The sequence below is a fragment of the Rhipicephalus microplus genome, chromosome X, assembly GCF_043290135.1.
Source record: "Rhipicephalus microplus isolate Deutch F79 chromosome X, USDA_Rmic, whole genome shotgun sequence".
Classification (NCBI taxonomy): Eukaryota; Metazoa; Arthropoda; class Arachnida; order Ixodida; family Ixodidae; genus Rhipicephalus; species Rhipicephalus microplus.
Genome location: NC_134710.1, coordinates 404,641,071 through 404,655,898, shown reverse-complemented (window position 1 = coordinate 404,655,898; position 14,828 = coordinate 404,641,071). Strand labels below are relative to the sequence as shown.

Here is a 14,828-nt window from a genome sequence, read left to right as displayed (position 1 = left end):
CCCGGCAGGCGTGTTTAGTTGAGTGCTAGCTTGGGTACCGTACGCTAAGCCAACAGCCATGCCTAGTGCTTGAAGTGATCGCACCACACCAAGCCGCACTTGCTGTAGGCCTACGGGTACGATGTTTGCCCTAACTCTCGCGACTAGGCCCAGTGGCCATCGCGAGAGTGCACAGCATAGCTGCGAAGGACCTTTTCCCGATCGACATGTCAAAGCTCGCCATTCCCAGCTGCGACGTGCTCACGGTTTCCCCTTATCGCGAATGTCCGCATGCGGGAGCCTTCGCTCTCCACATCCCGGGAGCGGACGTTGTACTGTTGCTCGGGGTGCCGCCAAAGGCAATAAAGTCTTAGTGTATTTCTGTTATTCGTACACTGTCTGTTTTGCCGCGCCGCACTTAGCGCCTTGTTAGTTGAGCGCGCTCGGAGCGGTGCGCTAGACGCGAGTAGGTTATGGAGTCGCGGCCCTGTGGCTCGCTAAGCGTGAACTCGCGGTGATCATCTGCTACGGTGAATAGCAAATGATGATCACCACAAAGTATACCCATATGCGTCCCCAGTGCCACTGTAAAAAAAATACAACACCGAGGATTAGAATACTTCCCAACAGAGATTCTGAGTGCAGCTGTTTAGGTGTTCTGATTTTGCGATAAGTTTTAACAGCGATTTAAAAAAGACATGTATGTATGTACAGTTGCATACCACTATTTATTTTCCACAACTCCCGCTAGGAAATACAAGTCTGCCTGTCTTTTATTGTAATGAAGGAAGCTTTGTAGTCGAAGATATGCTCAGCTTGTACACCATTGTTTCTCAAAGACAAGGTCTTTGCAAGTGTTTTACCAGGTAATCACAGATGTGGAATTTTTTGCGATGTAGTGGCACGAAAGTCTACATTACTTTCCAGTCAACCACAGCAAAAATTGGTGTGGGTTAATGTCTAGTTAATGCAAGGCAGAGGAAGTGCACGATGTCTTTGGTAAGCATGGTGAGCGAAAAGTACACAATCACTTCCAGCAAGCCATTGTCCCACATTGCAGCACACAGTTGACCAGCTTCATCTGAGGTACCAAATATTTTGATGGGCACAGCAGAGATACCCATACGTAAGCAGATGGCCACTCTCCCCCCTGTTTTGTTGTGGTGCGCGCAGAGGCCACAATAGAAAAGGTAGTCTACAACTTCAAGGGGTTGTTTGGAATCCATATATGTTTCAGAGAGGCAACATACAAAGCAATGCTAAAGAATAGGATTGTGATGTATGCCTTTGGCATGAGCGGCAAGGGTGTGAACATAAATCGATAAGAAGTGTGGCTGCTCAATCATGGCGTAGCACTTGGCAGTTTCGAGTTTCTGTGACTGCAATGACAAAGCTCATCATGTAGCATTCTGTCTGGATTGTGTTTTCCGAGGACGGATCTGAAGTCATTGTCTACACTGGTGAGACAATGATGCCTGTTGATGTCTGTAGCACAACTTAGTGCTACGTATAGCAATCTTTTTCTTTGCTTGCCCGATTAATGTGGCACATATTTCACTTTCCATTGGACACTTGCAACTGATACAGTTAAACCTGCTTATAACAAACCTCCACAGAATGACTTCCTCGATATAACGAAGTGTTTATATTGCCCACTGTTGCTCTATAGAAGCACATGTATTTGCGACCTCTATGTAACAAAGTAACAGCGGGAGACAAACTCGATATAATGAATTTTCCCAACTGACAGACTAGAAATCTTGCTTCCCATTTCGGCATTTTAGTGCGAGCATGCATCTTCCACGGATGACCTGCCGCCGTCGAAGCGCGAAGCCGTAGCGGCACACACGACGCACCAGGTTAGAGCGAGCGCTCGTTCATGCATGCGGGGGAGCGCGAGCCGGGCAGGCAGGCCTGCACTTCACGAGAAGGCGTTGCCGCCGTTTCACCGCCACAGGCGCATGCGCGGGTGTTTTCGCCCTTCACCCTCCAAACCAAAATGAAAAAAGAGAGAGAAAAAAACTATTTTCGCACGTTGGCACTGCCACGGTTTTAGTTAGCGTCACATGTGAATGTAGGGCCGCGCTACATATGGAGGGCTTTTTACCGAGTAGTTTTCAGCAATATCCATGTCCGTGTCCGTGTCGTTCACAGCAATGTGTGTTGTGCTGTGAAGCCCCTTAACAGTGTAGCGAAGGCTATGGAGGTGGTTTTCCGCAAATTCGTGTTGCTCCGCAAGTAGCACGGCAGCTTGCGGCCGATTTTGGTTTTGCTTGCTTGCATCGTTGAAGCACTTAGAAAAACATTTGGGGAGAGACAATTTGATTGTTCAGTGTAAAATTTCACTGTCACACCACAAGTATATTTTTTGGACGTTCGCGGCCGCTCAGTGACCCTCCACGTGTCCCACGTCACGGACGCCATGTTTACTTTTGGAAAGGGCTTGCCGAAAAGGTGGTGCTGTCTAAGAAAGTTCCATAATAAATAAAGTAAGTTCCATAATAAATAAAGCAGTATTTATTTCAGAAAAGCAAATGAGATATTATAGTGCCTATAGAGATATTATCAGTAAATTAATGTACTACTTTTTGACGCGGTAGCAGGCATGCATTTCGGTTCTGTTGTTTTTAGGGTGCGGTTACAGTGTACTAGAAGGGGTAGTGCTGTGAAGTTGTCACCGAGTGTGAGCGCTCTTTACCTCGCTGATACCACTAGTTCACCACATCTCGACCCGTTCGCCAAGCCTAAGTCGATCTGTTTTGTCACCATGAGTAGCGTAAGGCGACAAGCCTTCACGGCACAGCAAAAGCTTAAGATCATCGCCGTCGCTGAGTAATTCAGAAATCGCGAAGCGGGAAGATGGCACGATGTGAACGAGTCCTGCGTGCGACAGTGGAGAAAGAAGAAAGAGAGCCTACAAGCCGCGCACCGCGACCGTAGGTCATTTCGTGGCCCCAAGACCGGTGCTTACCCTGAGCTGGAGGTGGAGCTAGTAAAGTTCATCGAAGATGTGAGAAGCAAGGGTCACGCCGTATTAATCGAGATGGCCCAAGTGGAAGCGCGGTGACTTTCGAGGGAGCTAGGCCTACCTCACAAGTTCCATGCGAGCCGCGGATGGCTGCACCACTTTATGAAGCGGCAAGGGCTCTCAATCAGACGGCGGACTACAATATGTCAACGCTTGCCGGCTTCTTATGAGGAGAAGCTGCTCAAGTACTAGAAATATGTAATTGGCCTACGAAAGCAGCACAATTACATTTTCTCGCAAATCGGCAATGCGGATGAAACGCCTGTTTATTTTGAAATGCCGTTGGACACAACGATTGAGAAGACGGGCAGCAGTTCGGTGAGCGTGCTAACCGGCGGGAACACGAAACTGCGCATCACAGTCTTGCTTTCTGCCCTCGCCGACGGCACGCAACTGCGAACGTATGTCATCTTGAAAAGGAAAACTCTACCAAAGATTCATTTGCCTGCCGGAGTGGTGGTGTGCGCATACAAGAACGCGTGGATGAACAGTGACTTGTTCGTAGACTGGATCAAGACGGTATGGGAGAAGAGGCCCAATGCGATGCTCCCAAAGAGGTCCGTGCTCGTTCTTGACTCGTTCCGGGGCCACACAACTAAGGAGTGAAGGACCGCCTTTTACGCAACGGCACCGACTTAGTTGTTATACCCAGTGGAATGATGTCAATGTTGCAGCCTCTAGATGTGTCGCTTAACAAGCCCTTCAAAGCGCATGTCAAGTGCTATTTCGTCGAGTGGATGGCCGAAGGCTGCTACGACTTGATGCCAACAGGACGAGTCCGAAGGCCTGATATTGCCCTATTCTGCAAGTGGATTGTCGAGGCATGGAAGGCCATTCCAGGTGAGATGGTGCGAAAGTTTCAAAAAATGCTGCATCACAAACAACATGGATAGAACCAAAGATGACCTTGTGCATTATAGTGAGGACTGTGGCTCAAGTGATAGCTCTAGCGAGAGTAGCGACAGTGAGTGAATTGTGACTGGCCTTGCAGACAGCGTATTCTGCTTGCTCAATAAAGCTTTTTCTGTCAACATATGTGTTATGTTGCTTGAGCAGTAGCTTTTGTACAGCCTTTCCTTTATATCAAATGTGCGGGCAATACACGAGAATTTTTTTTTTCTTTCTCGGTGAGCTGAAAGTGGGGGTGCGGATTATATGCAGGGGCGGGTTATACGTACAAAAATACGGTATCTATATAGGTACAGTAGACTCTCGGTAAACAAAAATATGTTGAACGGAACTGCTGCTTAAGGGGGGAGGTGGCTTTAAAAAAACTCTTTTGTTTGTTGACCTAGAGCAATGAAATTCAGCATGCATTCTCATAAGGGTCTTGAATCGGGAAATATGCAGTTTCATCATGATACCTTTAGTACTTCTCAAGTTACATCATGCTACGTGGTTCGACTTATATGGTCTGCTCGTGGAAAGCCTAGCACTGTAACAAAACATGCCAGGAAGCTGCAAATGGTATTGATCTTTACTCAAAAAAAGACTATTCGGCATGACAATCTCAGAATTATTTTTATCACTTCTCGTTTTTTTAAAGAGATCATCATGGCTGTCCACACACATAGTCAGAAACAGTGTCATGTACAAGACATCTTTCAAAACAAAAACTGAGCCATAAACAAGAATTCTAAGATTGTCAGACCATAAAGAAATGTTCTGGGATTCAGAAAAAAAAACTGCATAAAAATCAGTCCAGTCATTCACGTGCTACACTTTCCACGAGCAATGCACTACGTTTTCGACAGGCTTTTTTCGATGAACTTTCTTGTTTCTCGTTGGATATTGTTGAAAATCGTCACAGACACTAAGAATGGCCTCACAGTGCTTTCATAAAAATTTTGAGGCAATACCACAAATATTTTAGGAGAGACAAATTATTTCTTCATTGAAACTCGTGGAAGGGCTGAGCATACTGTCAAAAAAAAAACAGTAGTGAGATAACTGCGTTTAAAGTTCGAACTTTTCTTTACGTCTCCAAGACACCTAAAAATTGTGACCTCAGGTTCGTCTTGTGATATTTCACTTCTCAGGCACTCGGTCTCTGACCAGTGTGCCTTGGTTGCCTTTTTTTCCCATAACCTTCTTTTCATAATTTTTACAAAGAACAAGTATGAATTTCAAACCAAGTTCTTTGTATGAAGGAGTGGTTTGATAGGCATGGCAGAAAAGATTGTGATTGAATAAGACCATATTGCCACTTGGCCGCTAGTTACGGCGAGCGTAAGCCATGGCTGCCCGCGAGAATGGAAGATGATGTTCTGGAAAGCGCGTGCTCTGGCTAGTTGTTGATTATTGAAGCAGCCATCTTGCCAGTTTTCGGTGCGTCTCCCCGCCGGCTCAGTTCTTCCTAGTTGAAGACCTTTTGTAGCACGTGACAACTGGTGGAGGTGCTGGGTAACCCCCAGCCAATGTTCCAAACGTCTCCAGGTAGCCCTGTACCTGCAGTGATAACACCTGTCGACCGCTCAAGCCGAAGACTCTGAGGACTATCTCCTGAGCGTAGACCTTTTCTCGATGTGACGTCTGTCACACTCCCGAACGCTACGGAAGCCACTGCAGCCTCCAACGCCACGTGTGTGGAAGCCACATGTGCCAAAGGTGTTCCATGGTTCCGTCTTGGAGAATGTCGAAGACTGGCTGGCCAAGTTCGAACGGGTTTCGGATTACTATGGCTGGACCGACTTCAACGAAATGAGAAACGTGTATTTCAGCTTGGAGGATGGCGCTCGTACTAAGTACGAAAACCGTGAGCCTTTTCCCTCGTGGAGCGTCTTTCGTCGATACTTGCTGGCAAGTTGGGCCAATCCGAATCGCCGCGAACGAGCCGAGCGGGCGATACAGTCGTGCCTCTAAATGCCGAATGAAAGCGTCATGATGTACGTCGAGGACATGACGAGCCTCTTCCGTCAAGCTGACCCCGAAATGGCAGAAGAAAAGAAGGTCCGTCATTTAATGCGAGGAGTGAAGGAGCAGCTTTTCGCTGGCCTCGTTCGCTATCCCCCAAAAACCGTGGCGGAACTTTTTACCGAAGCCACAACCATGGAGAAAGTACTGCAGCAGCGCTCTACTGTGTACGACCGGCAAGTGAGTGCCGCTTCGTCAATAGGTCAGATCGGAGGTGCGGCAAGAAACATCAACATCGAGTCTCTTTGAGATCTCATTCGATCGGTGGTGCGCGACGAACTACAAAAGATTCAATGCAAGTCCCAACCTACTAAGGGTCTATTTGCCGCCTTGTCAGAAACGAAGTACGATAGGCTCTCCAAGTGCCGCCTTCCAGCTATGTCCTGCCTGTGCTGGCGGAGCCACATCGTGCATCATACGCAGAAGCTGCCAGTCGATATATCCCTGCTACCCCGCGCTTCGTTAATCCTATGCCTCAGGATGCACTTCCTTGGCTGCAGCCAATTTAGCACTTAGAAAATCGACAGCCGCTTCCAGAAAATCTGACGTATGGCGCACACCGGACAGACGACCACTGTGTTACCACTGTGGTGAAGCTGGACATGTGTACCGAAAATGTGCCTATATATCGTCGCCTCGGACTGCAGGGTTTTGCCGTCGCCTCGCCATGGCCAAGATTTGGGGAAAGACCGAAAGCAATTGAAGATTACCTTTCACAACAGCGCATGCCACTGCGGCGCAGTCGCGGTCCCCATCCCGAAGGAGATCTCAAAATTTTCGGAGCCTCCAAGGAGCGGCACTGGCGCGCTCACCAAGCCCTAGGCGGGAAAACTAATGACAGCAACCTTCGGGAGCGAGGCCGCTGACACTCGACGCAAGCAAGGCGTCCCACCGACGCAAGCACAGACACGAAGCGATTCCCCGACGACAGCGACGAAAGCCAGAAGGAGATTTTCTCTGGATATACATGTGGTAGTTGACGGCCACCACGACGTTAGTGCATTACTGGACACAGGTGCGGACTACTCGATCATAAGCGGAAAACCAGCAGCGCACATAAAGTTGTAACGCCTTGGTACAAAGCACAAATTCGTACTGCCGGCGGGCACGTAGTCACCCCAATCGGTATGTGCACTATCAGAGTGAGCATTCGGGGACGTACGTTTCTCGCCAGCTGCATCGTACTTCGTGACTGTTCCCGAGACCTAATCCTCGGAGTCGACTTTTTGCGGGAGCACGACGCTATTATCGATCTTCGAGAGCGTACCGTGACGTTTTCGACAGCTGGATCTTCCGACAAACCTGATGACATCCGTGACAGCGCACTTCGCGCTTCTGCCGACAGCATCACGTTGCCTCCGTGTTCAAGTGTCCTAGTTGATGTGGTGTCTGACAAGTTACGGGATGGTGAGGTTGTCGCCGAAGGCAACTTGAGGCTTTTGTTCGCGCTAGATGTCTGTGCTGCACGCAGCCTCCCCACGCTTTACGACAGACACTCTGCCCTATTTGTGACTAATTTCATCGTGACACCACCATCGCTTTCGCCTACCCTATTGCAGACGTTTCTGAATGTTTCGCATCTACATCAGCCAATGACGGGCTTCGACCGACACCAAGCGATGTTACTTCACTACTTGGAAAAGTTAATGTCAACTCGAGCCTCTCTGAACAACAGACCGAGCTACCTGAACTGCTATATCATTAAAGAGTGCTTCGCGTCCACCTCGAAGATTCGTCACAAACCGATCACCAAACACCGAATAATTACGTATAACGACGCCTCGCCCATAAAACAACACCCTTACCGCGTTTCGGCAAAGGAACGTGAAGTTATAAATGCTCAAGTCAAAGAGATATTGCAAGGTGACATTATCCAACTTTCGAAAAGTGCCTGGTCATCTCCGGTCGTGCTCGTGAAGAAAAAAGATGGAACACTTCGCTTCTGCGTGGACTACAGGAAACTTAACAGCATGACTAAAAAAGACGTCTATCCGCTGCCTTGCATCGACGATTCCCTCGACAGACTGTGGCGGGCCAAGTATTTTTCATCGATAGACTTGAAAAGTGGCTACTGGCAGATCAAAGTTGATGAACAAGATCGTGAAAAAACCACCTTCGTTACATCGAATGGCCTATATAAATTCAAAGTGCTTCCCTTCGTCCTCTGTTCCGCACCTGCGACATTCCGGATAATGATGGACACTGTTCTTACCGGTCTAAAATGGCATACGTGCCTAGTTTATCTGGATGATGTAGTCGTGCTTTCTGCCACCTTTGAGGAGCACCTGAAGCGTCTGCAGAATCTGCTGGAAGCGCTCTGCTATGCTAAACTGACACTGAAGCCAGAAAAATGCCATTTCGGTTACAAGGAACTTAAGTTTCTCGGCCATCTTGTCAGTGCGCATGGCATTCGACCAGACCCTGACAAAAGTACCGCCGTGGCCTCGTTTCCTGTTCCACGTGATAAGAAGGCAGTGCGTCGCTTTCTAGGGCTCTGCGCATACTATCGCCGCTTTATAGCCTATTTTTCTAGGATTGCTGAACCGCTCAATCGACTTACTCGTGAAGATGTTCCATTTGTCTGGGAGGAAGAACAGGACGCAGCTTTCTCTGAACTACGGGAGCGTTTGTAGACACCACCAGTCCTCACTCACTTTGACAGAGACGCTGATACTGAAATTCATACTGACGCCAGCAACGTGGGTCTTGGTGCTGTCCTTGTACAATAACAAGAGAGCACAGAGCGAGTGATAGCGTACGCTAGCCGCGCTCTTTCCCGCGCCGAGGTCAACTACTCCACGTCAGAGAAAGAGTTCCTCGCTGTTATATGGGCCATGATGAAATTTAGGCCTTACCTTTTACGGACGCCACTTCAAGGTATTGACCGACCATCATTCGTTGTGCTGATTAGCCAACCTATGGGACCCGTGTTGGCGACTGGCACGATGGAGTCTTCGTCTGCAGGAATATGATTTCCCGATCGCTCACAAATCGGGCCGCAAGCAGGAAGATGCTGATTCATTATCCCGTGCACCTGTCGGAGCTTGTGGCCATGACACCGAGGATGACGATGGTTTCCTTGGGGCCCTTACTACAACAGATCGGATTACGCGACAGCGTACGGACGATGAAACTCGTGCAGTTATCGAAAACCTTGAAGGACGCAACTCGTCCATACCTCGTTATATTTCTCGAAGTCTGCCGTCGTTCTGTCTGCGAGATGGGGTCCTGTATAAGAAAAACTCCAACGGCAATGAGAGAACCTATCTTCTAGTTGTGCCAACTGACATGCGTGACGACATTCTTCATGCCGGCCATGATGAGCCCACATCTGGTCACTTAGGTTCTTCTCGAACTCTGGCTCGAGTTCGACAAGCATGCTACTGGCCTAAGCTTTCTGCATCAGTTAAGCGATACGTGAAAAGCTGCTGGGAATGTCAACGCCGCAAATTCCCGCCACTAAAGCCCGCGGGGCTTCTTCAACCAATAGAACCACCCAGAGCGCCATTTGATCAAATAGGAATGGATTTACTGGGGCCCTTTCTGCTATCATCTGCCGGCAACAAGTGAATCGCAATAGCCACCGACTATTTGACGAAGTAGGCCGAATTAAAGGCACTACAACGCGCTACGGCTTCCGGCGTCGCCCAATTCTTTATGGACCAGATCGTGCTTCGACATGGCGCCCCGTCGTGCGTAATCACAGACAGAGGAACAGCATTCACGGCCCAGCTCATTCATGACGTATTCAAGCTCAGCTACACGAGCCATCACAAGACCAGGGCATATCCGCAGAGCAACGGCTTGACAGAGCGACTTAAGAAGACCATCGCTAACATGTTATCTATGTACGTAGAAGTCCAGCATAAGACCTGGGACCAGGTGCTACCGTACGTCACATTCGCGTACAATACTGCCGTCCAGGAAACTACGCAATTCACGCCTTTCCGTCTTGTTTATGGACATGAGGTCCAGACCATGCTGGATGCAATGCTTCCACACAATTGCGATGCTTTGATCACTCCTGATGCTGTGCAGCTTACCCAGTACGCCGAAGAAGCATGCCAGTTAGCACGCCTACACATTACGCACTAGCAGAGTAACCACGCATGCCGCTACAACGCTCGCCATCGACAAGTTGAATACCATCCAGGCGATCAAGCTTGGCTGTGGACTCTAGTCCGAGGCCAGGGATTGGCAGAAAAACTGCTCATTCGCTACTTCGGACCATACAAAGTCTTGCGACGTGTGAGCGATGTGAACTACGAGGTAGTCACTGACGGCGCCTTCTCGCCACGACGGCGAAGGCACTCCTGAGAGATTGTCCACGTGGTGAGCCTGAAGCCGTACTTCACGCAGTAGTGCGACTGCGCATGAAACATATCACTGTTTTTGTGTATGCGCATATTTTCTGTTGGTTCGCCCCGACTTTGCCTTTGTACTTTCCGAGCATCAAAGTGATGCCTTGTTTTTTTTCTCAGAGGGGAAATAATGCCACTTGGCTGCTAGTTACGGCGAGCGCAAGCCAAGGCTGCCCGCGAAAAATGGTAGAAGATGTTCTGGGGCAGCGCGTGCTGTGGCTAGTTGTTGATTATTGAAGCAGCCATGTTGCCAGTTTTCGGTGCGTCTCCCCACCGGCTGAGTTCTTCCTTGTTGAAGACCTTTTGTAGCACGTGACATTATACAGAAATGATTACACATATTTCTTGTGCTGAAGTAGTAATTAGTGTAATTAGGTACTTGATTACAAATAATCACTGTATATTTCTTTACTTGGAGAGAGGTTTATTGCGTCAGAAAAATGAATCACACTATGACGGCCTATTCCTTCTTTCCAAATAAAAAAGTTATGGGCAGACGACTGGTGGCACACGAATTTTTAGCAGTATAATTAACGACGCAAAACGGGCATATAAAAATTCGTGCCCGATTCATACATGCTCTCTTGCCACTCCAACCGTGAAACGCATCATCATACAGCCGGTCACGAAAACTCTAATGTACGAGGCTTTCATTGGCTCAGAACATTCATAGATGTTCGTGGCGATATCAAGCATGGCTCCAAGCACCTCTAAATTGCATTACAAAAGCTCATTGACAGCACTCCATATGACCGTGGAGTGCACGACCACGTGGACAGTGTAGCCGGCGCGAATGCACTTGCCAGCGGCGTTAGGTGACGATGTGCGAAATGTGTAACTACCATGACAAAAAAGCAGCGCGCATTGTGCTTGGCATCGCATTTTCAAGTGACGACGCGCGAAACCGCTAGCCGCTGTTCCGAGCAATCCTTGGCAGTGAAGGGGAGGAAGGGGTGGGTGATGAGTTTGACTGTGTGGTCCACTGCCGAGGCGTAAAATGCTTGTACGTGGTTCAGAGGAGCTAGCGGTGATGTGCTTCATTTCTTGCGAAGAAGCACGTCGCCAAGAGTGCGCTAGCGCGTTGTTCCTGCTTGCAGTCTCGCTGTTGGCAGAGTTAGGGCTAAAGACGACTCAGATGACGCGCCGCACTAGTAGACCGCACGCCCGGTCGTAGTAACCTGATCGCGCATCCGCTTACTGCTCCTAACTAAAGCGTAATTATATCTTAAGTGATCATCAAGCCGTGAACACGTCACGAAGTAGCGATTCGCGTGAGGCATCTCTTCGCGACGCACAAGCACAGACGATGATCTCCCGGAGCAAGCATCGGGCCAATGGCGAGGGGATCTGACAAAACATGGCGGCCACAGACAATCAAAGGCCTCGAAACAACCTTCAAACATTTGCTTTTCGTGTGCTTGATTTTTAAAGGGAGGAGCCAGCTCAGGCAGGAAAGTTAAACACGGAGAAATGCTCTTTCCGATGAGGCCAAGAAACCGGCTCTTGGCCCTCTCATCGTGAAGCTGTAATTTTTTGAAAATAGCTCTTTTCTCGCCATTTCTAGAAAAAGTTTCGCGACCTAGGTAGGTTAAACGAATTTTCCAAAGCACTTCTGCACAGTTTTCAGTGTAGATATTTTGGAATCAGCTAGAAAAAGGGTTCCAGAAACTGAAAACTTAATTTTTTTAAAAATCGATGTTTTGCCATTTTTAGCGATTCCAAAGCCGCCTTAAAATAGAACAACTCCTTCTGACAAGATTGATTTCATTTTTGCAATGTGTGCCCCTGTTCGTCTCTCAGTAAAAGAAACTCCTGTTAAATGGAATACATTTTATTAGTCCCTTTAGGTTCCGTTTAATGAGAATATGGGAAGATGACTAAGGAAGACGTACACAGAGAACTGTCTCGTTCTGTCTTTGAGATTCAAACAATGCGCACTCTCATACTGTGAAATGGGAAAAAGGACCAAGGAGATAACAACGAAAACAAGTACTTACACAGTGACAAGACACAGGCCAGTTTGCTTATTAAGATGGGAGTTTGAAAAAACAGCGCACAGGGTTTCCAAGCCAAACTAAGTGAAGACGTGCGAATGTTTTGCAGTACCGACGCGATAACATGTCTACAGTTGCCGCTTGTTGCCCTATTTAATGACAGGCAAGCAGATGAACAGCATAGTACCACTTTTGGACCATTTTACTATGAAACACAGCATATTTTACTTGCATAAGCAGCATGTAATAGTACGCGCTAGTCCATACAAACTGGAAGCTACAGATACAGTCGTTTGCCAACGGTGAACGTTCCGAATAAGAAGTCTTAACAGAAGGCATTACGGCACTGGCAGGCTGTCTAACAAGAAGCACAAACCACTTTTCAATCGAAATGACTGCCACATGTTTGTGTGCACAGAATATCGATGTGAAACAAGTTGCAAGCACCTCTGAGCATGCAAAAACCTCGATTACGTCGAATCCGACAGAGAACAAGTTTTTTCGCCGATGTTCGTTTGTTCCATGAATGAACGAATGCTCACATCCGAAGCTTTTTCAGACAAATGCTCTTCATGCCATCTCTTCAGCCATAATGTTCACAGTTTTAGCTTGCATTGGCTTGTCTCAACTTAAAACGGATTGCGGATGGGGAAAAACATAAAAAATGCCGTGGCAGTCGTGACGTTTTGATGATGTCACCAAAATAGCGATGTGAGCGAAACGGATCGACCGGCAAAAATCTTTCCGAAATGCAAAGTGTAATGCTAAGGATCCACGATTTGAGCCACTTTCTATAAACGTGTGTGCACTGATGGTTTGATACCACAGAAGCAAATAGTACACCTAAGAAAATGATAAAACAACACAACACCACTTGCATGCTCACAAACATCATGCACGTGAGACATGGTGTGCACATGGAGTGCACATGCGTGTGCATCATGTGATCCTCCGGCTTCGATATCGGATAGGGCAGGGAAGGAACTAGGCTAGCAAACGCTAGACAGAGTGAGAGGCAAGTGCTTCAAGCTGACCTTCTTGCGTCACAATTTCATGCCACTTCAAAAACTTGGTTATGTCAGCTTGCAGTGGGCCAATTTGAAAAATTCTAGGGGTACAACGCTCTTTGTTGGGCACACAACAGCTTTCAGTGTCTGACTTGAATTGCTAAGTGGCCTGGTGTGTGCTCCGTTAAAAAGCCGATACGTGTAAAGATATTCACCTTGCCTCCATACAGGATTACAGAAGCACACAGAAGTCTTGACCAAATTTAATTCTTCATGTGATATGTCACAGCATTACCAGGAGAAGTCAATAATTCCTAAATGATGCTTTTGAGTCATTTGTGAAGAGGTTCCCTTTTGTGAGAATTAGAATACATCTCCATACATTTAAAAATAAGAAAAGAATATTCCGGAAGTCCAGAATAAAGACACTCTTTTTATCACATGCAATGCTCTGATGACAGAGCAATGCAGGTGACTGGCTACCCCTGCCTAAATTTATCAGCATTTGTGTATGTATATGCAGCCTCTCTCCTACACAGTAAACAAGTAGCACAACTAAGAGACTTTGATGAACAGCCCAACTTGAAATCCACTCTTGATGCACTTAACTAGTAACTTACGAAACATGCATATGACAGTTTTCAACGTGTCATTTAAAACACTGCTACCGGTAAAAAATGAAGCAGAGTGTGGTAGCATACCCAATGCGCCATAACGTTGGCACAAGTAGCCTTTTATAGATGGCACTGCAATGCCTCAAGGACTGCTCGTACCACATTGCTGTGGTGGCTTGATGAATAAGTCATTGTGGTGTTGCTAATAAGGCTCCAATTAATATTTCTGGCTGGTGCAACTTCCCTCCAATGGGCATAAAACTTGCATTTAGCTGCACTTTAGGGACCCAAGGTAGTCAAAATTGAGCAACATTACTATGGTGCTAAGTCTGTGTTGTTTTGAGCTCTAAATTCAAAATTTTCTTTGCTTTTCACTGCCTGTAATGACTAGACATCACCACGCATGTAGGTATATAATAGCCGCAGGTGTATATTTGCATTATTTCATTTATTCAGAGCAATGCAAGGTGGTTGTTCACTAACGTCCACACCCCGATTCTCCAACTTTGAAGAACCTACCAGTGCTTGTAGTGTGGCTGCATAGCACTGCTGCTGCCAGTGCTCCGGAACAGAAGCAAAAGCCCGGTGAGGCCAGACACGAATGTAGTGACGCCCTGCCCATTGTACAGCCCGTGTCTGCAACTCCCGCAGCCCACTGCAGCATGGTGCCATCTGCAGGCATTCGACCACACCTGCTATGCACTGACTGCAAGGCTGCAATAGAAAACAATATTAAAAAGGAAAAAGGAATTAAAATTTTATAAGAAATGTACATGGGGATATAGAAGTAATGATACTAATGAAAAATGACAATTAGCATGTTTGATCTAGACTTCAGTAGCACTGGATATTAGATCCCAGAAAACCGAGTTCGCTGAGTAACACTGAGCGATTGGTATGATTCAACACTCAACAGGAGCTGGAGAGCACAA

The 14,828-nt window shown here is 47.4% G+C and overlaps 1 protein-coding gene across 1 annotated transcript in view; it reads right to left on the bottom strand.

The window, feature by feature from the left end:
* Positions 1–14,828, bottom strand: part of LOC119160953 (uncharacterized) — a 270,658-nt gene that overhangs the window by 169,986 nt on the left and 85,844 nt on the right. Inside the window, exon 8 of the mRNA XM_075880196.1 lies at positions 14,416–14,610. Coding sequence (XP_075736311.1) covers positions 14,416–14,610 — 195 coding nt within the window. The remainder of the gene's footprint in view (positions 1–14,415; positions 14,611–14,828) is intronic.